The following is a 24,250-nucleotide window of genomic DNA, read 5'->3' on the forward strand; positions in this document are numbered from 1 at the left end:
TGCAGATTATAACACTGGATTATGATTAGTGATATATTCAGCATCACTAATGATGCAGCAACTGAAGGCTGGGCTAAATTCAACTACAAGTATAGTGGTGGTTAACTTAAATTCATAGTAATATATCGTCATTTATTAGTTTATTTATATTTTGCAGTCATAATTTGAATCTGCAAAGGGATTCATGATGTCAAATGAATGCAGTCACATAAAATGTGTAACGTGTTTCAAAATCTTAAATTTAATGTTTTTACATACGTTTTCATGATCATTTTAACCATATTTAAAACTTGTTTCTGAACAAATCATCTCTTTCTTTTTAAAGCACTGCAAGTTAGCATACATGTGGTCAACTAGGTTTAATGTAATAATTGTTCGAGTTATTAGAGTGAGATTTTGTGAGTTTTTTCTATATTTTGCCTGGAAAGTGAGTGCAAAAAATGTGTAATAATAAAACGTTGGTGGCGATTAAGACCTCACAAATTACAATTTAAGATTATTAAATTACTTAAGTATTATAAAATAGAATTTCTGACAGTTTAAGGACCCACAGACACCCTGGAAATGTACTGAAGTTATATAAAGATGCAAAAAATGGAAATACTAAAGTAGAGCACAAGTACATTAAAATTGTACAGTAATTGATTAAATATACTTACCAGTTGTTGTATTGAGTTACTTTTCATCACTGTATATAGTCTGAAATCAGTCTAAATTTCTCAAAATGCATTATAATCTGAACCGTACACAACATTCTCTATCTTTACACTCAGCTTAGAAAAGGGGAAATTAAACTGCTGGGGGAAAAGGAAAGAAACTTCAAAAAAGCAACAGAGGAGGATTAGTTCAATGCAAGTCCCCCAGATTTATAAAAATAAGCAAATACTATGGATGCAGAGAAAGGTCATGGTAATTTCAGTTTAATAAGTGTTTCATTGAATTAGTACTGAATCACTGAATTAATAGCATGGAAAACATTTCTTGAAAAGCATCCATCTGAATTCATGTGTTGATGAATGTCCCTATGTAAAATTGCATGAGTGTAATTTTAAGTTTTGAAAATTCAATGTGTGTCATACTGGATTCACATTTGAATATCTACATTTAGTATTCAGAGGTGACTAATTGTGATTCTGTGTTAATAATTGTTGCTTGCAATGCTAAATAACTGAAAAAAAAAACATTTAATGTTGTAATTCAGCAATTGTGCAACATTAAAAACAAAGTTCTCAGCAATGACAAGTCAAGTAGTGCACCTGACACCTATCTACTGATCATTTATTTATTTCACGTTTAAACCACGGAGGCCTCTTGTGGTCAGGATGGAAACACACACATTTTAGTCAAATAAAACAAATGCAAACCTTTAAAGTAATACAAAAATATTTATTTTTATTATGGCAGATCAGAACAAAAACGTGACACAAAATGCAGTTTGTAGAAAAAATACAGAGCTCTTAGGCATGTTTGTGTTGTTCCAAAGTGAATGTGGCCCAATAGTAAAACTCAAGTCTAACTGACTTTCTGGTCTGATGAGCTGTTTGAGTACGAGTATGCCTTTCCTAGGACTATTCTGTCTCTGAGGAGCTTGAAGAAAGCGTAGTAGTTGCTGAAGAGAATCAGAGCCAGTGATATCGTCTGATGCCACTTTTCTGAACATATCAACGAGTAGAGCTGGTAGAATATCATGGCGCCTTCCAGGATGATGAGTATGTTCAATATTCGTAAAGGCTTGTTGAAGAAGAACTAGGGGGGAGAAAAGAGTCAGGATGCAGTCAGTCATCAGATAAAGTGTGTGGAAGTGGCAGCTGTTTTGAGATACCGCAAAACACGGCGTACAGGAAATTACTGGCAACTGGTATTGTTCTTCAGGACCAGTTCATTTGAGAATACTCACATAGAAGCGATAATGTGAAACGTCTGATGGAACCGCAACGTTGTAGTGACCCATGGCTTTGTAGACGTTCTTATTATGTTTAACCAGGACTCCCTGTGGCCACATGTACTCTTCTGTCCATCTGTGCAAAAGAGACAGCAGAGAAAATTAGGATCAGAGTCGAATGAGTCTAAATTGATGTAACGCCGCATAATAAACTATGAGCAGTACATACATGTGCTGAAGAACGTTAGAGCAGAGCGAGGGGTCGACTTTCTGCCAGCAGCCCAGATGAGCTGCAGCTTTATGAAGCAGGTCACAGTACCGAGGCGGCAACAAGTGCCTCATGAGGATGACTGACGTACTGACTGACACCAGGATGAACAGCTCACAAGACCAGCGCTTGTCCACGTACTGTGTGCTCTGAATGGAAAAAACACAGGCGGAAAAATTAAAAGCATTATTAAAGCATATTACTCTGAAGTTATGTGTTTTAAAAGTTACAAGAAAAGGAGGTCTATATGATATTCAAAGCATCGGTATACAGCGGCATACAGTAGTGTAGGAATGAGCCCTGAAACCATGAAATTGGTATATTATCTCCCGGTTCCCTCGTTTCAAAAGTTAACAGGGTTTTTGGATGTTTTTGTTTCGATGCCTGAAATAACGTCTGTGTTTTACACAAGCTTAAGAGACTTTTACATTTTGTTCTGTGACAGGAAATACGTCTTCCTACTCCTCAGTAAGAGTTGCAATGGTATGAGACTTTCACAGTTAGATAACTGTCTCAGAAAATATTGCAGTATCACATTATTATTATTATTATTATTGTTATTATTATTAGTTATGACAACATGAGTGATTTTAGTTAAACAAAAGTTTAATTACTATGATTGAATCTTGGAACCATACTTTTGAATGATGGTATGTGTAAAAAGCTTCCATTTTGAAAAGAACTAAAAAAAAAAAAAAGAAAAAAGGAGAGATTCTCTGTCCCATTGTTTTATTTTTTCCGATACTGTAGATTAGCAAATGAGCACAGTTTGATTACCATCAATTTTCATATCATAGTATACCTGGAAAACGATTTACCGCTGCAACTCTACCTGTGAATTTAAAGCTTTTATGCATCTCGAAAAGGCAGTTACTAGTAAGCGGATAAATAAGACTAGAGTGTCCTCACACAAAACATGGCTTTATGGCCTGTTGTAGTGGTGACAGTGAAAGTCATGCAACCCAAGAGTACTTTATTTATAAACTAATGTTAGCTTTATGCCTCTGGCAATTACATTAAAGCTTCAAAAACCATAAAAGTGGTGAACATTCTCTTGCTGATTATCGAACTGAACAGAACATGTAAGTATCATAAACTTCTACTTGCCACAGAGATTTTCTGCAATAATCAAAAATCAAGTGGAGGAATGCTGTTGCACCCCTGCAGCACTCTGCAAAACCATGGTATGAAAATTGATGGTTATCAAATCAAGTACATTTGCTTATCTGTGGTATTGGGGGAAAAAAGCAACCAGATGGAGAATCTTGCCTGTACACACAAACATCTGCTTTCCTCCTCAACTGTCTTTCAGACTTTTAATACATACTTCCATTAAAAAATATTATTTCAAGTTTCAATTATAATAAAGTGTTTGTTCAACAAAAAGAAAAACTTCTATAACACATATATGGCAGTACTGTGAAACAGTCATATTTTTTTAGATGGTTATCGTACCAGAAATAATATGGTTTCTGCTATATTAATGCTCTGAATATCGCATAGAGCTCCTTTAGGAAACTTCCTTACCTTAACAAACCAGACAGGTACAAAGGCCACATAGTAAGCACTGAGCATCGAGCTGACCAGCACCTCCTTCATCCTCCAGTTGAAGTCCATCTTCAGATACTCCACCTCCTTGCGGATGAGATCCGGGGAGAGGCAGCAGGCGTGCGTCGGCATGGCCTGGACACCGTACAGCTGGCTTGTGTGTTGCTTCCACGTCTCCTTCAACACTGTAAAGTAGTCCCGGCCACGGCTCACGCTGCCCACCTCCTTGGAGCCGATGCTGGCGATGGGGGAGAGTGGGCCAGCTCGCCGGAAGTCACAGCTCAGTCGAAAGAACGGAATATACATCCCGAATCTGCAGAAAACATAATCCATTTCGATTCACTTTTACAACAAAAAAACCCTGCAATCTGCCTGATGTGGCTCCAAGTTTCTCATCAGTTAGAAACTGACTCAAAAATCTAAAGAATACAACTTCATGACAATGTAATGCTTATTTTGATTAAAGTTAAACTTGACCATCTTCTGCACGTCACTGCCTGTCAACGGTTTGATATACTGATATACTGCCGCCACTCACGTCGAAAGTGTCTGCAAATGCAGACACCATATCAGGGCTGCTGTGACTCAGGAGGTAGAGTGGTCTGTTCACTAATCGGAAGATCGATGGTTTGATCCTTGGCTCCTCAAGTCTACATGTTTAAGTATCCTTGGTCAAGATACTGAGCCCCAAATTGTGTGTGAGTATTCAGCTGTTGTAAAGCAGGCAGCACCCTGTATGGTAACCTCAGATGAACGTGACAAGTAGTGTAAAAGCATTTAGAGCGGCCAGAAGACTAGAAAAGCACTATAACGGTCCATTTACCACATCTAAACATCACAGACTATAAGAGCTTACAGGAAACGAGGAGTACGTTTCAACCTTTCTTGGGTTATTAATATTTGATAAGTAAGTATCTCGAATGAAGTCAACAAACACCAGATCACTTTCAGCAGTCAGATCTCAGTTCAGATTAATTTTTACGCAAGTACAAACTTTTTGCCGCCCACATATACAGCTTTTTCACCAACGGTTTGTTTCAGCAAAAACTATTTTCAAACACATTTGATATCCAGCTGTATCTAGTGATAAGAGAAAATATGAATGCAAACACACCAGCAGTAACCAAAACAAATGAAGCTGGGGAACACAAAACACGAAATAAAATCATTGGAACTTCAACAATGTGTGTGAGCAACATGGAAAAAATATCTTCTAAGTGGACTCTAACTTGACTGTGTGAGTGTTAATTAGACATTTCAAGTACAGACTATAGCATCACTGTTACTAAAAGAATCAGCTGAGGAGACTGAGACGGCCCCTCTGCTTTTTCTCCCTGTGCGTACTTACGGGTAGCAGAGGAAGAGCAGGCTGAGGACAGAATATGTTCTGAAGAGGTAAATGAGGGAGCGGCACAGACTCCAGCCCGTCAGCGTTAGCACAGCAAACCGAGCCATCACCAAGAAGATCGAATGAGGGAAGGATAGTTTCCCACTCTGTGATGCCTGAAGGGGAGAGGAGACAGATAAAACAGTAAAATGTGTTGATAAAGTTCTGCCATTACACCTTCATTCAACACATAAACACAATCAAAGACGTAAGAGAGAAACAGAACAGTGGACACAGTACAGTGTGTTTCCTTGACGATCTCTGAGAGCAAAGATGAGTCTGAGGCTTAAAAAGAGCACGATCCATTTTCTTAAGTCCAGTATCTGCAGCAGTTTAAGTATTTTTTCTTTGGTGCCTTGCATCTAGGCATGGGACAATGTGAACATTTGATTGGTCAAAATAATAGCAATTGACAATCATTATATTATCCCCCAAAATCATCAAAATATGCTTAAAACTCTTAAAATGGCACTTAAACATCCTGGAATCACTTTCCCTTACATTTTGTTTTGAAACAATATTCTGATTGCATCATACATAGAACAGGACACACATCTGTTTTAAGTTAACACGTTCTAAATAAGAATAAACGACCTTAAATAATGTTATCATAAATCAGCTTTTCCTGCATAAATAAATAATAAATACATTTTAAAAAATAGCAACATTGTGTGAGTTTGTTCTACCATCGCTGATATTCACCAGGATAAAGATATTACTGATAATCAAATTAACTGAAATCCACCAGGATCAAAATGTTTTGAGTATATCATCCCATCCTTTCTTGCATTAAATACAGAATATCTGCTATTTTTATTGAAAAATAGAAACACAAAAGGCAGATGCCAAAAAAAACAATCTTACCTCTTTAACAATTGCTGCAATTAACCTCCTTGCCAGTATGATGATTGTAAACACCAGCATGTTATAATCAATGAGGTGAAAATTCTGTAAATAATAACAATGATTAGTATTATTGTTCCCACTTACATTACTTGTAAAAATAAATAAATACAGCCCTAAAGAGAAATTCAGGCTGTCAGCAAGTAAAGATAAAAACAATAAAGAAACAGTGATCTATGGCAGCCAACACTCTAAAAGACAAAACGACTGCTGAAAATAATACCAAATAACTAAGGCAGGGTATCGTTTTAAAAAAATGAGACAGAGTCAAATCGGTTCAGTTTTGGAGTGAGTTTGTTGGGACAATTTAAGGACTTGGTGTTGGATGTTAGCCGCTGGTGTTGTGTTTGATTGTGCTACACCGGGTAGATGTTGAAGTGACCACTCACTGGGAGGAGAGCGGCTCGAGAGACGGCAGCAACAGAAAGTTTGCTGATCCGGCAGGCAGTCGGGATGGTCTGAGATCGAATGCAGGTATTGTTTGACTGGAGATATTTTGATTCTGCTTGGTACTGAGTTATTTAAGTCGATTCCCTAAAAGTATCAATCACTGATACCCAGCCCTGCAGATAACCATAATTAACATGATCATCAGTCACTAGCTGACAGCTGAGGACTCACCAGTGATGTGTGTGAGGGAGGGTGTGATGGAGGGTACCACCACACAGTCTTGTAGATGTTTACATAATGGACAAAGAGGGCGATGAGGTGGCAGAAGAAAAGGTGGAGTTCAAACAGCACATTACGATCCACAGATAACTCGGGGATCTTACAGTGCTTCAGAGGAACCACTGTCTGTGCAGCCAGCGGGGGGCTGGACATGCATGTCCCCGAACCATTCCTGCAGACAAACAGAGTCATTCTGTTGTAATGTGGACAAACTGGGGTAAGACACCTTCATGATGAGGTGCATTCCTGCAGCCCAGGTGAGGGAAAATCCCACCAGACTCTGACTTCAATGTTGACATCTTAACTCTCATAGTGTTTGTTAAACAGTGTTTACCTTGTACGAGATCGCACCCCTGTCACCGGGGAGCTGGTCGAGTGGTTGCCATTGCTGACCGAGCCTGGTTCACTGCTGAGTGGAGGTCTGCAGTACGTGGTACGGTTCGCCCCTCTCCTTCCACCAGCCATTGCAGACACACCCACGGCTCACTTCTCCCAGCTGTGTGCCTGGTCTTATGATTTCTCTCCTTATGCTCGTACCTGTTAACAACTAGGAAAGAGTGCAGGTTACTGTGAGTGAGATCTAGAATGATCTCAATCACAGTAACCTGTTGATCTAGAATATCCAACAAATACTTAATAATGTCTGTTAGCAAATGGCTGTAAATTTGTGATACTCAACAACTTTTGGCCCATGGACCAAAACTGGCTCCCCAAAGATTTTCTAGTTCACAATAAAAATAAAGTGATTCACACTGGAAATTGTTTTTGTACTATAAGTGTACTTAAGGAGCCAGAGTGAATTAAACAGCATCAAAATGGAGCCTATTTATTTAAAAAAGTGCTGGTGGAGGATCCCTGCACCCCCTGACAGAGGTCCTAGCTAAGCCCCTAACTTCCTATGATCCTCGAAATGTCCTAAAATCCTGGAATCGTAATAAAATCCTCGAAATGTTCTACAGTAATTACATATTAATAACTTGGATGTAATACAAATACAAAATAAAACAAAGTTGACAAACTAACTAAAAGTTGCATGTTTGCCAGGTGACCAGGTTATCTGTGGTAAATCGTAGTAACATCCTGAAATCAAAGAAACATCCTAAAATCCTGAAAATGTCCTAAAATCCCATTAACATGTAAGGGGCTGCTGTTATTGGCCCCTGAACCCCTGTAATTTTGCAAAAGTAGTTCCCAATCAAGCATTGTAAATATCACTAGTATAAATTATCTAAATCAGTCTGTGATATGTATCACGTAGGATAGAACTGACTAATGCAGCATCAGTCAGTTATTAATTAAGTTGGTCAGTGACTGTATTAATCACAGAGCTGACAATAAATAAGAAGTTGCATAATCATAACAACATAAATTCAGACTTGCAAGCTAAAGATTTAATGGCCAGTCAAAGCCAATGCAATCTGCAAAATCTCCCTCATAAATACACATCACACAGCAAGTTTGCACTAGCTGCATAGCATCTTTAATATGGTGCAAATTTTGCGGAAGCTGACACTACAAGCTAGCTAAATAGCAACATAACATGCTATCTTCCCGAGTTAAAATGTTTAATGTGGGCCCGTTTCCGGTCGAGTTGTGAGGCAGGAGGCGACAACAACGTGGACCTGTACAATGAGCGACGGACTCGGATCTGTCCGCCAAGACCATGCTTGATTAAATACAAAGATTGAGGCCTAGGCTAACAGTATCTCTGACTAGCTAGCTAGCTTCCTAACAACCTACCAAACAGGCTAGACAAGAAAATGTGAGCTTACCACAAGCAGTCGGTGTTGTCAGCGTTACACGCTGCTCCGCTGCATAAATAACGAGTTAAATGCAATAAATTTTCAGAATATGTATTGAAATACTGGCGTGTTTTCCGTTGAAATCAGCGGAGACAGTCATTGTTGATGTGAAACTGGCCGCTGATAGATGGGGGCGCGGATATGTTCGCGAGCTGTGGGAGGAGAGTCCTTTAAAGGGACATTCCGCCTATTTTCACACAGCCGCAACAAGGACGGGACAGCATTGTGTTTAATGGGACTGTAAGCCAGGGGTGTCACATCTTTTTTTGAATGGGGGCCAGAGTAGATAATGTGAAAATAGGTGGGGGCCAGCTACTTATTGCACTTTTTGGGTTATTATAAAAGAATCCCATTAAAAGACAAAACGCAACTGTTCACCTTTAAGTGAAAAGGTAGGCTTTTAACTCTCCATTGATGCTGAAAATGTGGCCCTCGCTTAGGCTGTATGCTTCTTTGCTGCGGTCATGTCTGCTACCTTAATATCTGGCGTTAAGTAATTGTTTTCTGCTGCTTGTGTACTGTCTGTTCATGAAAACGCAACATTTACTCCTGCATAATTCCTACCTGATGCATGCATGCAATCTGTATGTTGGTCCTGCCATTGTGAGGTGTGTGAAAAAAAAACAGTGATCTTGCTTTATTAACCAATATTGTGTTAATTATATAGTGTATTTTTAAAGACAATCCAAGGGCCATTCAAAATCAGGCTGAGGGCCACAGTTGGCCCCTGGGCTGGACTTTAGGCATGATTGCTGTAGGCATAACTGTATGTGTTCATGTTTCTTTGGGGCTGTTTCAGCTGAATATACACTTCTTCGTTTGTTTGATGCGCACTGATTCTGGAAAATGTCTTATTCATATATGTGTTACTATTTACAGATGTTTGCTCACAATTTGATTTCTTTCATAGCACAGAAAAAGTTCATTTACAGAAAAACAACACAAATAACAGCAATAAAAATTAACAGATACATATTGCAAGGAAACTTGAACTGAATACAATTTTTAATTTGTCATTGAGTCATTACTCTTTCACAAGTCACATACTGATAGGAAAAGTAATAACTATGAATAATTAGAAAAAAAGAACTAACAACAAATTTTGCTTAAACTTTGCATAACCTAATATTAGTTCTAAGCTTATCTAAATACAAATAGCATTATTTATTTACTACTGAAACAACTGACCTGGGAGCTAGTTGATCCATATTGTAGGTCCTAAACATTTTACAGTATCCTCAAGAGATACAACTTATAAGAGATAACATGGAATCTCAGATTTTGTGAATGTGAAAATACATATATATGCACATATCTCAGTAATATTTTTTCCAATATAAAGACACAGATCTGAGTGCTTCACCAAAGGCCCCAGATCCCTGTGTGTTTATATATATATATATATATATATATATATATATATATATATATATATATATGTATGTATGTTTTTTTTCTTTATGTATGGTTACTATTTAAGAGGTTATGACTTTCTGCTTCCAACCTCTCCTGCACAATGTTTAATTAAAAAAAATCTAAATAGCAAGACTGCATATTTTAATTTCTCCTTTTCGGACAGCAATACAGACAACCATCCCACACACATTAGGACAGAAAAGCACTATACACATTTAAAAAACAAACTTTTATTTGTTTTTTTTCTTCATAAAAATGCACTTAAAACATCTTGTGTAAAAATACTCTAAATCTGGACATTGAATAAAAAAATTCCACACGATCAATTGTAAAAGTTCTCTCATTGCTGTAACAATATTTCAGACGAGCAGAGCATTTTCTGAGCAGTGATAGAGAACGCTCCCTCTACACTTTTTCTTAAAAAAAAAACAGGAAAAACACTCGGAGAACAAAGAGGCAGTGAGTCTCAGAGACACTGCAAGGCCTCTGCTCTTTCCAGGGACTTTCAATGGACCTGTTAAAGACAGAGACAATATTTTAGTGACTTAACAGCAAAATTTAAGGCTTAAACTTATATGCAGTATCTTTTCAACTGACCATAAAAGCCTGGTGAGCAGGAGTTCAATGTGCCAACTGCACCTACACAGTTCTCTGACAACCTAGGAGGAGAAACAGAAGTGAGATCTTGGACACACAAATGTCCAAATGCACACAGTGAATAACACACATGCAAAACTAACTTTATACTACAAAAATATCATGCAACTCAAGCTGAAGGGTTTTTGTCCACCAATGGGATATTTTATCGCTTAGAGTACAAATACTAATTTTCATTCATCTACATTCTACAGAAATTATCAAGATGGAAATTGGTAAGTATTGAGTGAAATGAATGGCCCATTATTTGGTTTTATTTGAGCAAGAGTTGCATCACAACCATTTCTGATTGTTTTGTACGGCTTATTTTGCTCGGAAATAACTACAGATAGCATAATTTTGTACTTCAATGTTTTTGATATGTTTTGGATGACTTGCATTACTTGATGTTTTGCACAGAAAAGAAAACAAAAATCTAATAAATGAGTGTTGGGGTTAGTTTTACCTTCTTGTGGCGATCTTTAGGCTTTTAGAATCCTCTCCTCTGCGATTTTTTTCTTTTATAAAAACCAGCCAGCATGACTTTGCATCAAAGTCAAGTAAGATCCCTGCAAGCTTGATTTGAAACTGTTGAAATTCAGTTATTTCAAGTGGCTGAAGATACACTGCTCTCTTGAGAGCTTGAATAGATACACTAACTAAAGGTTAATGACAATACATGTTCAAGCACTATATCATTCTCAAATCAAACATGTATTTGGCAGCACATTACCTCAAGGAATGATGAGCTTTATTTTTTTTTTTTTGGAAGGTGACATAACAAGTGTCATTTAGATAAAGCTCATTGTCCAAACACTGCTTTTGTATTTTTTGTCAGGCTGACATGGATACATACAGCTTTTTCAGCGTTGTGGAGAGACCACTGAGGACCACTTTCACAAACTGAAGGCATTCCTTTGGTACAACAAAGGCAAAATACCATGTTTAGATTGATTAAAAAGAAACTAGAAACTTTATTGAAACACGCACTGCAGAAAAACATTTTGGGATATATTTAGTATCCTATTTAGCCAAAGGTACACAAGCATTATGCATTTTGGAGACGGCACGGCTTAAAGCATACACAGTTGTCCTAAGATTATGTACAAAATATTGAGTTGGCTGCAGCTTTCCTCACACACAGTAAGGATTGTTAATCCTTCAAGCTTTACAAGAATTAGTCGATCAGTGTTGATTTTCCAAGTAATAATCCGACAGATCATTACATACCAATTGTATAGTATAGATAGAAGCATTTTTCTTTCTCAAAAAGGATTTCAATTGCTTTTAGGAGACTATAACTTAACACAAGACTAGATTTGTATTGTAGTATAAACAAACATACGATAAGACTTTTGTTTTTAATCAAAACGGTTGTATTTGAGTTGGTGACTAATCTATTCTAGTTATAGTGAGGTCACAATATGAATAATTTTTGTCCAGTCATGAAGGACTTTTAAAATGCAGCCTACTTGGGAAATTTATCGCCACAATCACATTTTGTTCATGGACAATTAACTTAAATAATAACCATCAAATAGCACTAAAATGTTACTCCTGTTCCTTTTGTTGAGTTTTTGTCACTAGGACCTGCCAACTACGCAACTGAAACAAACATTAAATGGAAACAGGTAAACAATGAAAAACCTTCTCCATGTTTCTCCCCTGGCACTCTATGATACATCCAACAAAACTGCTCTACTGAGTTTAAAAAACAAAAATAAAAATAAACCATAAAAAAAGGGAACAAACAAGAGGGAAATTACTTTTGAAAAGTTCAGGGAGTTACAATCTGTGACAGTTGCCATAGCAACTCTCTACCAGTGGCCGTTCAGTATCTTCCATAAGGATGCTCTCTATACGATCCCTTTGAATTCCTGGCTGGTGGGGCTTTGCCTCCACCCCCAGAGTTGGACCATGAGTTGTCCCAGTCATCCTGACCTACAAAAGACAAAAAAAAAAAGAGGGAACAAAATATCAGTTAACTGCCTGAGGGAGGCAGATACTAGTGGGTTTGTGTGCAACGCAGAAAGACAAAAACAGAAAACCAACTTATCTTACCGTAAGGCTCATATGCCGAGTCCTGGGCCTCTCCGTGTCCGTAATCGTAATATTCAGTATCCCTGTGTGCGGAATAAAAGTGTTAATTTAGTGTTCTCAAGTTCACATTTAGTCACGATTAAATGGGGCAGAAAGTCACCAGACTTAGTTTCAACATACCCTGGGGCAGCTTGTTGGTTGTAGTAACTGTCGTATCCTTCATAGGAGGGCTCTGCATACGATTCATCGTATGGAGGCTAGAAAGATACAAATGAACAGTTAGACAACGTCAAGTGAGACACAAAAGGAACCCACACTGCACCCTGATTTCAGTACAGGCAATTAATGTAAAAAAAAAAAACAACAACAAACAAACAAAGACAAAGACTTATGCAACTTACGTAGTCCTCATATCCATCAGCTTTGGGCTGCGTTCCTGAATTAGGACCCTGCTGGTGGGACATGCCTGAAGCAGGGAGCATCCTGGGAGCCCCAGCTGCAGGGGGTCTGGAGCGGGCCGCTGAGCCACCCCTGTTAGGAGCAGAAGATAGTCCACCCCTACCAGATGGTGCACCTCTTGGACCATTTCCCCGTCCTAATCCTCCGCGTGGACCGCCACCGCGCATTGCACCTCGAGGGCCCCCACGTGGCATCCCACGGCCCCTGTGGAAAGTAAGCCGGATTGTAAAATGTGAGAGACCATAGAAAGCACCACATAGAAAACCAAATAAACAAGAGGCTACAGAGGGAACACAATAAACACTGCATAAAAAGACAACTGGTCTCATTCATGAAATGTTAGTAACCCTGAGCAGATTTACACCCAATTTGCATTTACCCCCCCTCCCATTAACAGCCAATGACCACCATAATAAGAGACCAAATGTGTGCGTCGAGTGCACATTTTACAATATGTTTCCATTGAGCAGGTACGTGTGGTTGCACATAACAGGACTACACAGAGTGGTGCCAGATGAAGCTACAATGTGTAAAAAGTTATGAATCAGGATCCTACCTTGGTCCAGCACCAGGTGGTCCACCTCTGCCTCTTCCCATGTGACCACCTCGCCCCCTGCCTGAGCCATCCTGGGATCCATTCAGGAAGTGAGGATCCATGTATGGGTCGTGCTCACCAGGTTCCTACAGACAAGACAAAAACAGTCAATTATGCATGATATTCCCCTGGTGCAGCCAGGGCACGAGTAGCCTAAATATCTGGGGTGCAAACATTAAGAAGTACACTAATGTTTCTGTAACTGCGATATGATAAGAGGTTCTCTTTGCACATACCGGGATAAGGAACTTCTTGACCTCCTCCATGGCATGAGCCATGCGCATGTAGGCCTCTGGTATGGGCGCCATCACCTCAATGAACACATGCAGTTCCATGGCCAGGTGAGCATATTTGGCCTCACCACCCTTCCTCAGCTCTTCCTCCTGATGAATATTTAAATGCAAACATCAGAAAGAATACCAGACATCCGCCTTTCAACAGTGCAGCAAGGAAATTTTCTACACATACCTTATTCTTGTCCCTCATGGAGCCTTTACCCAGAACCGAGATCTTGGCGCCGGTCTCTTCCTGGAGTCTCTTGATTGTGCTGCCCTGAGGTCCCAAAAGCTTACCAACAAAGTTGACCTGTAGGAAATGTTTTAGCAGAATTGCAGCATTGTATAATTTTTCTTAACTTAGTTATCAAAAGGCAGCACGTCACAGGTAACTATGGCAGGTGGCGTAGCATGTTCCCACATAAAATCCGGTTATGGCAGTCATATTCAGCACAAAAACCACCCTTCTCTGCACCACAGTAGACGCCTTTTTTTTTTTTACAAGCTGCATGCTTAGACTACTGCAAAACTATTCATGCAGAAACAAGCTTAGTAGGGCACTGAGCGCATGACTTGCCCAATTCTGGGACAGCAAAGCCGCCAGAGGAAGAGAGGGTGCTTCAATCAGACCGGATTAGTCTGACGTCGCCAGACGCTTGAGTACATTGTGTTTGTACCCCTATTATATATATTTAGCCCCAGATTGAATTAAAAAACATAAGTAATTGGATAAGTTAATTCAGAGGAGCTAATCACTACCTGAAGCATCCTCAGATGACCTTCTGGCCAGGGAAATCCAGCCCTAAATTAGAAAGGAAATCAGGAAACACTTACCCTTGGGTACTGCTTGGTAGGAATGAGCACCCGCTCTTTTAGTTTATGATTTCTGGTAGCAAACAGGTCCAGATAGGTTTCCTTCTCTGGCTCTTTCTTGGTTTCACCTTTCTGAATCCTCTCAATTTCTGCAGGCGAAAAATAAATATGTTTTGGGTGTTAGGCATGGGGTAAGCATGGATGCGATGACCAATTAGGATACACCCTCATGTGTTTTCGGCACAATAAACGGCCACATCAGCGATGATCTCGCAGCAGCCTGAAAATCAGTCTACTATAAGCTCATTTATGTTCTGTTAACTTTAGCTGAATACATCCTTAAAATCTTCTGCAGCACACTTTGATCGTTAAAAGCATCTTTGTGTTACGTAAGTGATAAACGGTATAAACGTGATTGAACAGAGATTACTAAAAAAACCCACATATTCATGCACCCCATATGTCGACTTACTGTGTATTAAACAAAACCTGATACATTTTCAACCGTGAGGATTTGACCCACATCGCTTACAAAACCACGTGCACATTTCACCATTGTTCAGGCCTGTTACGCCCGCTGATGAAAAGAAACTAGGCCTCGCGCCCTGCTAACATTAGCTCGTCTGCTAGCCTCAGTACAACAATAATAATAATAAAAACAAAGACGAAAAAAATCCCATTACCTGCAGAAATGAGTTTCATGGCGTGCGTGAACGATGAATCCAGGCTGTCTTTTTCAGCGAGGAGCTCCGGCAGGTATTTAGTGTCTTCCATTTTGGTTTTCTTCTGCGGGGTTGGCTCTATGGCGGACTCAAAATTACTCATCACGCTCTGGCAGGACAGGGTTAACGAACAAAGCCTGGCTCCGTTCGTTAGTATCACCTTAAAAGAAAAGACGACTGTGGTGCAATAAATGGTCGAAATGCAAAGCTCGCCGGTGTCTTTGCGATGCAGGCCGCCGCGCTCTCTTCACTGGACAAAGGAGGAATGGCGCAGCTGCATTTCAATGTGGAGGGAGGAAGTAACGCAGGAGGAGACAGTGACGTCACACCGGAGCGCACCAGGAGCGCACCAACGTTACACTTTCACTCCCTCTCCTCTAAAATCATGCATCAAATATATCCGGGGAAAATAGACATAGGAGAGGTTTAGGCTTGATACTAAGTATTTCTGCTCTTTCTGAAAGTGATCGGAAGAAATGATCAATCGCTTGTATTTACCAGAAAGTTTTGGATGGATGCTCCACTTTATGTTAGAAGGAAAACTGCAGGATAAACACATTTTTATGGATTTCAAAAGCAAGGGGATGGAGAAATACTTTTTTGTGTGCAATTTCTTCTGTTTATGGGAAAGTTCCACATCTTCAAGAGGAGATGAGCGGACTCAATACCAGACCTTTTACAGGTTCTTTAATATGGCACCACAGTAAGAGGCCTTAAAAAGGAAAAAGACAATTGAGACAAATATTATTTTTAAAAAGATTTCATATGAACTGAAAGGGGAAATATTTTGATTTTGTAATATATATATAATTTAAGTAAATTTTTGTTTTTCTTTTCTTTAATTCTTTGCTATACAATTTTCAATCCAATTTTAATGTTATCTATAAAGCCCATTATTACAAATCTCAGTTTGCCTCAGAGGGCTTTACAGTATACAACATCCCTCTTAGATCCTCACAGCGACTAAGATAAAAACTCCCCCCAAAAACAGGAAATTGGAGAAACGTACATGTGCACCTGGCATATTCAGTTTGTTGTATGTATATATTTTTGTCAATAATGAATTTAAATTTAAAAACACATTAGAGTTACATTTTGAAAACAGTTCATGTACAGTCCTGAAGTGAAAGTCTCTGACCAACATGACAAATTTTGCTTGCAAAATGTTCTCACAGTCACAAAACATTAAAACATGCAAAAAAAAGCAAATATTTCTGTCAAACAAGACAATGCAGGCAGCCAGACAGACCTATGCATGAGGTCCTATTATTTTGAGCTGAGACACTGTTAATTTCTTTTATTTTGTGCCATTTTCCCCTCTTTGAATGTTACTGTTGTGCTCATACTTTGTTTCTTTCCTTTTGTACAACACTTTGTAACCCAGGTTTTGAAAGATGCTTCATAAATCCAAATTTACTAACTTGAATTTTTAATGTCTTGATTGCAGACTTTATACAAAATTTCTGGACCTTTACTAATACCACTAATTTATGAAAAGTTTGGAGTATAATGAATCCTAAAATCAATCTTTCCATTTTCTCATAGTCTCTCTGGTGGTTACCTTGAACTTTTAAAATAGCATATACCCATAACTTGTTTTTAACTGGATGATAAATCAGACTGACTTCTGATTTCAGTGGCTAATTGCATATTTTTAAAGCCATCTATAACACTCTAAAGATGGAATCTGAATTTTAGTCCCCATAATAGCCACTTCAGTGGAGTGAGGCAATTTTTTGAAAGTTTTAAAATACAAACCTAACTTATTCTTCTCTTTCTCTTACTTTGCTTTAGGATGAACATGATTATTGCTGAATTCACCTTTATAACCCCCTGCATGAAGTCCACCGAAAATACTGGATATCCTGACTGGATGACTGCATCACAAACAACTTAAATCAACAACAATGCTAAAATAATGCATATAACACAGGCTAGTGTATGTGTGAGTTGGGGATATGGTTATTTTTTGATGTTTGATTTACAGCTTCTGTTCACTTGTTTTGTCTTCCAGAATGACCAAACACCCACAAAAAGCAAGATTTGTTTTTAGGTACCTGCAACCAATTCATCAATCCCACAGAAGAAAAATAAACATCTGTTTATTTATTTACAATGATTAATAAGGCATCAGCACAATTAAAATGAGAGATAAATAAGAATTTAACAAAGAATTTCAGGTAAAACTGAGAGAGATCTATTATTTGTGTACTCTGTGATTCCTGAAAAAAATGCTATTTATATTATAACAGGGTTATAACCCCTCTGTAATCTGCCAGAGAGCTCTTCCGCTGTGCCCCCATAATCATAAGAAATGATGTGAAACGCTCATGTTAGCAAACAGTAGTACTACTTTCAAGTAGAAAACCAGATTTTACAAATCAATAACTAGTGCCTTCGTTAAAAGGCCACTTAAATTGGCCATGTAGATATTGCAGTTCCGTTGAACCAGGAGTGTGCTCCGCCTCTGGAGGTATCGTCAGATATCAATGATGGTAAATATCTCTGGTTTTTCTTTATCGTAGATCTGCATTGCAGAGTAGGTGATGGCTTTCACCTCAGTTCCCTGGATTCACAAAACAGGACGTACATTTAGAATTAATACAATTATGTATGTTTTATTTTACATAATTATTCAATAACTGTCAATAATATAAAACATAAAGTAAAGCCTTCTCTACTTTCGCTCCATTATTTTATTAGAAACAGAATCTGGTCTGAATAAAGCGATATTATACACTATCTTACCTGTGGATGCTTTTCCAGAGAGAATTCCTCGCCCCAACTTAAATAAAGAAAAGAAATATGAAGGTGTAAGAGAGCAATTTAAAGGAGATAGATAAAATAGTGCAGATACAGATAGCTGAAACAGATAACAAGGTGTTTTGGGGAGACAAGTAGGCTGCATCAATCTGAGGTTTATTATTTGTGTATTTCCTTCCAAAGTGACAGAGAAATAATGTTCCAGTTTGTCCCTATACTGTGTTTTGTCTGCCTTTACTGCCGTGCTATTGCTATTCAAGCTTCCTGAGCTCAAAGGAGAACCAGGGCTTTAAATTATTTAAGGAGCAGATGATCCTGGCAGGAATGCAGGTGTCTTCACAGAAGCTGATATATGAGTTCACTGTATCAGCGTCCTCATTCAGATTGTCTTCATGAATATGTCCCAATTAGTGGAGTCCATACAGTCTCTCAGAGTCTCTGTAGCTTCAGTAAGTATTATATGAGCTTTTGTTTTTGTTTACGCTTTTCTTGTTTTTTTGGCAATAACATTGATAGCTATAACAGCCACCTCATTTCACCATCAGTGGTTCGTGAAGATTATTCCTAAATCGCTGCTCTTCTGACTGAGTCGGGTTGCAGTCTGCTCTTTCCTCGTAACGCCAAAAAGGAGGCGAGAAGTTAACAAACAAAGGCAAGAAGTTAACAAACTCACCCAATAGAGCGGATTTTGAAGTGCAGTCTGTCTAAGCTCAAAACTTTGACTTCCTGGGGGAAAGATTTAATATAAAATTGTGTTAGGAGAATAAAATAGGCAAAAGAAATACTAAATTAATAAGAAAAGATTTTTACATAGTCTGTCTGTCAAACAAAAAACAAAATACATGCTGTGTAAATTATGCACAGTACTGTATAAACAAGCAACTTTAGCACATGTTATGATGCAAGTCTCTTTCATTGCCACAGGGTTCAAATGGCTATTCCAGCATACAGCCCATTGTAAGGCAAGCACAGATGCACATTTACTTATTGTTCTTCCTATGATGAGTTAACAGTCTGCAATCTCCACCCATGGGGATACCCAAAAGTGGGTAACAAGCAACCTCCACAAAGAAAGACACCAGCGTCCAAATACAACCACATTTGCACTTACTTTTTTTTAACACCACATGCAAAAAATAGTCCAGCGCGTCATAACTGACAAACATTACTCACCCTCGGAACAAAGAAGATATCTGCACAAAACTTGTATAACCAGTCATCTAGGAAGTGGAAAAGAAGAGATTCCATGTCTTCACCTTTTGAGAGGGAAAATAAATTTGCAAAAATGTGAGTTTAGTTCCACTGATCTGGAAATAAGCATGACTGAAAAGGTTGATTGAGGCTTGTGTTGAACAGGCAGCGACACACTTCCTGTGCTCTCACCCTCTGATTCAACTTGAACTGTATCAATAGGTTCCACTGTCTCTGTGTCTGTCATGTAGCCAAACATGCCCATGGCACACTGTTCGAAGGCTTCCTCTAGAGAGTCCCCCCAGGAGTGAATTCTTGAACGAGAGAGCAGAAAATATAGTAGTGATTACTACTGAACAGCAATGAAATGAAAAACATTTTACTGAGATATCAAAACATACTCACTGTACATCTGCTGTATGATCCAGATCTGAAAACAATAAAATACAGGATAACATGATGAGCCAGTGAATGCTGTTTTGAGGGACTGTTTGTTATTTATGAGGAGGGAGGGGTTGGTTCAAAACGGGGCAGGAATGTCAAACAATTTTCTGATCACTGGGGATTTGATTTTGGCTTAGAGGAGGAGCATAAAACTTTAAATGGCAGTATTGTGCTCTTCAACTCCATTTTTTAAAATAAAAATGTGCCTTCAGGTTAGAAAGGCATTTTTCAAAGCATGTTTTCTTTCACTGACAGAAACGGTAAAAAAAAAAAATGGTTGGATTTTCAAATTGCTAAGGTCCTTTAACACATTATGAAAATATAGAATATAAAATTTATATATCTTAATCAAATATAAGCTTAATTCAGCCAGTGGCATCAATTACGCAATCATGATTGATGCCACTGGCTGACAAAACAAACGACTATGTTCACAATGTGATCTTACGTAAAACTGAACAACATTTGGCTGTTTGCTGTTTTATCAGTCTCTCTGGTGTGGACCCACTGTGGGAGGCTCAAAGGAAGGGGAGGGTAAAAGCAAAAAAAACCCCAAAACAAAACAAAACAAAAAACACCACACGCACACACACACAAAACGAAGTCACACCTCAGCCCTTGCCCTCCTCTGATAAATAAAGAACAGTCCCTAACTAATGGGCAGTTACAATAATACTCGTTTGAAAGTGTATGTATGGCTGTCACTTAATGTACACACACTGTGTCATTTCATTATCGCGTGAACATAACTTTAGCTACAGTTAACTAACAATGGACAGTGTGTCAAAAAGCTGAGTTACCTGTTAGCTATATCATTTGTTTGTTTGTTTATAATTTAGCACATGTTAAAAGTTAATATTACAATTATCATAAAAATGGGAAATATGCAAGGGGGTCCTAAAAACCCTCAAGGGGCTTGACAAGAGGACCACCCTAGATCAACATTAAATTGGACATTGTCATATGCATGAAAATATAAAATCACTCTGAAGTTCACACACTGACACACACACACACACACACACACACACACACACAGATCAGGTGGGTATTATTGATACAGCAAGAAATTCTTTACAGATTTTTTAAATGATTGATCAGAAGGTTTGACAAGGTGGGGAGGAAGTGAATTCCATAACTTGGAGCCTCTGTAGGAGATCTTAAATTGGGATGATGTAGTTCGTGATGGTGGTGGCCGGAGCTGGGACGCCTTTCGGGTTAAATAATTGTGAAATTGATTGTTTACAGAAAAGAAATTGTGAAAGAAAGTGGGAAGTGTTTTATTTAAAGAACCATACACAAATTGAATTATTTGGAAACTATTAATCTGATAAATATTGAGAATGCCGAATTTACGAAATAAGGGTAATGAATGACTTCTTGGGGCTGAAAGGGCGATGATCCTCACTGCTCGTTTCTGTAACTTAAAAATAGGTTGCAATTTTGTTTGGTGAGTACTGGCCCAGGCAATGTTGCAGTAACTGATAAAGGGATAAATCATAGAATAATAAAGGTTGAGGGAAACTTTTGTATTTAAAAGATAACGAATTTTTCCAATTATCCCAATATTTTTTGCAATTTTAGTTGAGATAAGTGAAATATGAGGTTTCCAAGATAGGTTTTTATCAATTAGTACACCAAGAAAACGAGTCGAATCAACATTAGTTATTGAGACATTATCAATCAACACTGTAATATTCTCATCAAGTTTCTTGTGATTGTTACTAAACAGAATAAAATTTGTTTTCTTAATGTTTAGCGACAGTTTGTTAATTTTGAACCATTTAGAGATTTTATGTAATTCTTCATTGACAACTTTCACAATCATATTAGGACTTCTGTGGGAAAAAAACAAACTAGTATCGTCAGCAAATAAAATTTTGGATAGCTGATTTGATACATTGGACAAATCGTTAATATAAATAAGAAATAACAATGGCCCTAGAATAGATCCCTGGGGAACACCACATTTTATAGTGAGAGGACAAGAGTTCACTCCTTTGAAAGTTACAAATTGTTTCCTGTGGTCCAAGTAACTGGTAAACCACAACAATGCTTGCTCACGCAGTCCCAAATATTTCAGTTTTTGCAGTAAAATATGATGATCTACCGTATCAAAAGCTTTTGAAAATTCCAATAGTATGTTCTTTGTTATCATTGGCTCTATGTAATTCATTAGTAAGATGGGTAATAGCCATGTAAGTAGAATGGGATTTCCTAAAACCATATTGATGTTTGTATAATATTTCATTCTTGTCAAGGTAGCTCAGTAATCTGTTATAGGCTAGCTTTTCAAGAATCTTTGAAAGAGAGGGTAGAATGGAAATTGGTCTGTAGTTAGTAAATACTGCAGGATCTTCAGCTTTGTATATAGGAATGATTTTGGCCATTTTTAATTCCTGGGGCACAATTCCAGTTGAAAAGGACAAGTTGAATATATGTGTCAGTGGTTTGACAATTGCAACAGAAACCACTTTAAGTAGCTCTGCACTTAAATTATCATAACCTGGAGCTGAGTTCTTCAAAGAGTCTAATATCTCAGAGACTTCACTGCAGGTGACAGGGCTTAGATGAAATCCACCATTAGGGGGTGGTGTTATAAATTGAAGTGGGCTTTCATTGATCACAGGAATTTTAGAGGCCAATGCTGGTCCTACTTCGGTGAAAAACTGGTTAAAGTTGTGGGCTATACTTATAGGATCCTTTATTAGTGATCCATTGTTTCTAAATTCACTGGGAAAAGATTTCTGTGTTTTCCTTTTGTTGAGAATTTTATGAATGATACACCAGAGTGCCCTCATATTATCTTTACACTTGGAGAGTTCGGTACTGAAATAATGTTTCTTAGCCCCCCTAATAATATGATTTAATTTATTTCTGTATTGTATAAATTTCCTATGATGAAATGGAGTAGGATTAGAGAGATATTTTTTGTATAGTTTATGTTTATTTCTAATGGACTTGATAATTCCTATGGTTACCCATGGCTTTGTTGGTTTAGAGTGAGACTTAGAATTCCTATTCTTTTCAGGAAAGGCAACATTGAAGGATTTGATTACTTCATTAGTTGGTTGGTTTGGAGATCACGGTAAAAAAAAGTGTGAAAACATTGTATCCAAGAATGAATGAATTTGAGTATTCTTAACAGAGTCTATAATATTACTATTAAAATCTCCCATGATATAACAGTCTTTTCTCTCTCTGGATACAATGTCAAGCACATCTGTCAAGTGAGAGTTAAAGTCACTGATACTCAAATTCGGTGGTTTATAGATACATCCAATGATAGTATGATTATATGTTTCTATGAAAACACTCTCACCAGAGGTCAAGAAGCTTTTTTCAAGATCATGCCTTTCCTCATACTCTAGGCAGGTGTTTACGTACAGAGAGGTTCCTCCGCCTACTTTATCCGTTCTAAATCTATATACGTGGTTATAATTCTCAATATCATACAAGTCACAGTTTTCTTGATTTAACCAAGTTTCTGAGACTCTCACTACAGAGAAGGTGTGATTTAGGTTAGATAGGCAGACTGTAAGTAAATCAAAATTCTTTGGTATACTGCGAGCATTAATATGCAAAAGTGAGAGGTCATCTTTCTTTTTAAATTGATCATTGATATATTTAAAGTCCTCTTCCACAAGATAACTAAAATCAGACATAAGGGTTTGTTTCCTGTCAGATAAACAATTCATATCCAGGTCATTGCTACACAGTGTATCACTTGAGGGTGAGTCACCTCGATCAAAGACCTCTACAGGATCAAAAGTGATTACACCATTTGGCTTGACCTTTGACTTCTTCTTAGATTGTTGGTCATGCAGAAAGTTAAGCTCAGCATTATTGACATGACTGAAAGGAAGCTGGTCCATGTGTGACATGATAGTTCTTAAATTCATACAAATCAAAATTATTTTTAGTCAACCTATTAGAAGAGAAGTTGAGGTTAGCCAGACAAAAGCTGAAACTATAATGTAGTAGGTTACAAACATCAATATGAAGTTGGAGAAATTCACTCTTAATTTTTTGGAAATCAACAGAAGATTTAAACTCACTCATACAGTAATCAGATGTTTCAAAAGAGACTTGTTTCAGTAAAGGAATACATTTGATGTCAGGGTCATGATTATATAAAATGATATTCGATATTGTGGGGTCTTGAAATTCACTTTTTGGTTGTTGAAGAGAATAATAAATTTAACATAACTTCAGACTTACATTCATATTTCTTGTTGATTGGCGGGTATTTTGACTTGGTGGCTTTCTGTGCCTCTGTCAGGTCGAGCTGACGGTCCTCCATTGTAGCTGTGAGCTCGTTTAACGCTTTAAAAGACCAAAACTACTCTTGACTACGTCGGTGTGTTACCACCACACTTCACTCTACAACATGAAACACGGAAGCGTGTCCCGGATGTAGTCATGTGTTGCGCCTAC

The 24,250-nt window shown here is 38.0% G+C and overlaps 3 protein-coding genes across 4 annotated transcripts; all 3 read right to left on the reverse strand.

Moving 5' to 3' along the window:
* Positions 1-1,365: 1,365 nt before the first annotated feature.
* On the reverse strand, positions 1,366-8,614 carry tmem39b (transmembrane protein 39B). Its single transcript, XM_042500687.2, has 9 exons — positions 8,430-8,614; positions 6,992-7,204; positions 6,610-6,829; positions 5,950-6,033; positions 5,047-5,201; positions 3,678-4,011; positions 2,112-2,299; positions 1,898-2,018; positions 1,366-1,746 (listed from the first exon to the last, which is right to left on the reverse strand). Exons 2-9 carry the CDS (start codon positions 7,120-7,122, stop codon positions 1,513-1,515), a joined length of 1,467 nt encoding a protein of 488 aa, XP_042356621.1. The 5' UTR covers positions 7,123-7,204; positions 8,430-8,614; the 3' UTR covers positions 1,366-1,512.
* Positions 8,615-10,085: 1,471 nt separating this feature from the next.
* On the reverse strand, positions 10,086-15,704 carry LOC121953726 (KH domain-containing, RNA-binding, signal transduction-associated protein 1). Of its 2 annotated transcripts, XR_006106526.2 has the most exons (11): positions 15,377-15,704; positions 14,715-14,842; positions 14,074-14,190; positions 13,842-13,988; positions 13,567-13,691; positions 12,953-13,214; positions 12,732-12,808; positions 12,573-12,634; positions 12,278-12,452; positions 10,473-10,534; positions 10,086-10,389 (listed from the first exon to the last, which is right to left on the reverse strand). XR_006106526.2 is itself a non-coding variant. In XM_042500935.2 (9 exons), the coding sequence occupies exons 1-9, from the start codon at positions 15,516-15,518 to the stop codon at positions 12,343-12,345; spliced, it is 1,170 nt and encodes a 389-aa protein (XP_042356869.1). In that variant the 5' UTR covers positions 15,519-15,704; the 3' UTR covers positions 11,462-12,342. The 2 variants fall into 2 exon arrangements, 1 of the variants encoding a protein (XP_042356869.1); XM_042500935.2 differs by lacking the exons at positions 10,086-10,389; positions 10,473-10,534 and having other exon boundaries at positions 11,462-12,452.
* A 1,797-nt stretch (positions 15,705-17,501) lies between these two features.
* Positions 17,502-24,236, reverse strand: tslig1 (tRNA splicing ligase complex subunit 1). The gene is made up of 7 exons (XM_042501186.2): positions 24,035-24,236; positions 19,775-19,799; positions 19,562-19,683; positions 19,352-19,434; positions 18,852-18,904; positions 18,164-18,200; positions 17,502-17,981 (listed from the first exon to the last, which is right to left on the reverse strand). Exons 1-7 carry the CDS (start codon positions 24,114-24,116, stop codon positions 17,895-17,897), a joined length of 489 nt encoding a protein of 162 aa, XP_042357120.1. The 5' UTR covers positions 24,117-24,236; the 3' UTR covers positions 17,502-17,894.
* Between the last annotated feature and the right edge of the window lie 14 nt (positions 24,237-24,250).

The sequence above is a fragment of the Plectropomus leopardus genome, chromosome 14 (assembly GCF_026936395.1).
Source record: "Plectropomus leopardus strain MGB_pleo_1.0 chromosome 14, ASM2693639v1, whole genome shotgun sequence".
Taxonomy (NCBI): Eukaryota; Metazoa; Chordata; class Actinopteri; order Perciformes; family Serranidae; genus Plectropomus; species Plectropomus leopardus.

Excerpts from the sequence above, each read along its gene's own strand:
- LOC121953726 (XM_042500935.2), bottom strand. The coding sequence starts at position 15,518 with ATGAGTAATTTTGAGTCCGCCATAGAGCCAACCCCGCAGAAGAAAACC. Across the intron at positions 14,191-14,714 it reads CTACCAAGCAGTACCCAAGG|GTCAACTTTGTTGGTAAGCT; the intron begins GTAAGTGTTTCC and ends CATTTCCTACAG. Across the intron at positions 12,635-12,731 it reads AACCAACAAGCTGCCCCAGG|GGATACTGAATATTACGATT; the intron begins GTATGTTGAAAC and ends TTCCGCACACAG.
- tmem39b (XM_042500687.2), bottom strand. The coding sequence starts at position 7,122 with ATGGCTGGTGGAAGGAGAGGGGCGAACCGTACCACGTACTGCAGACCT. Across the intron at positions 4,012-5,046 it reads CTGCTCTTCCTCTGCTACCC|ATTCGGGATGTATATTCCGT; the intron begins GTAAGTACGCAC and ends TGTTTTCTGCAG. Across the intron at positions 2,019-2,111 it reads TCTAACGTTCTTCAGCACAT|ATGGACAGAAGAGTACATGT; the intron begins GTATGTACTGCT and ends TCTTTTGCACAG.
- tslig1 (XM_042501186.2), bottom strand. The coding sequence starts at position 24,116 with ATGGAGGACCGTCAGCTCGACCTGACAGAGGCACAGAAAGCCACCAAG. Across the intron at positions 19,684-19,774 it reads GATCATACAGCAGATGTACA|AATTCACTCCTGGGGGGACT; the intron begins GTGAGTATGTTT and ends CTCTCGTTCAAG. Across the intron at positions 17,982-18,163 it reads CTCTGGAAAAGCATCCACAG|GGAACTGAGGTGAAAGCCAT; the intron begins GTAAGATAGTGT and ends TTGTGAATCCAG.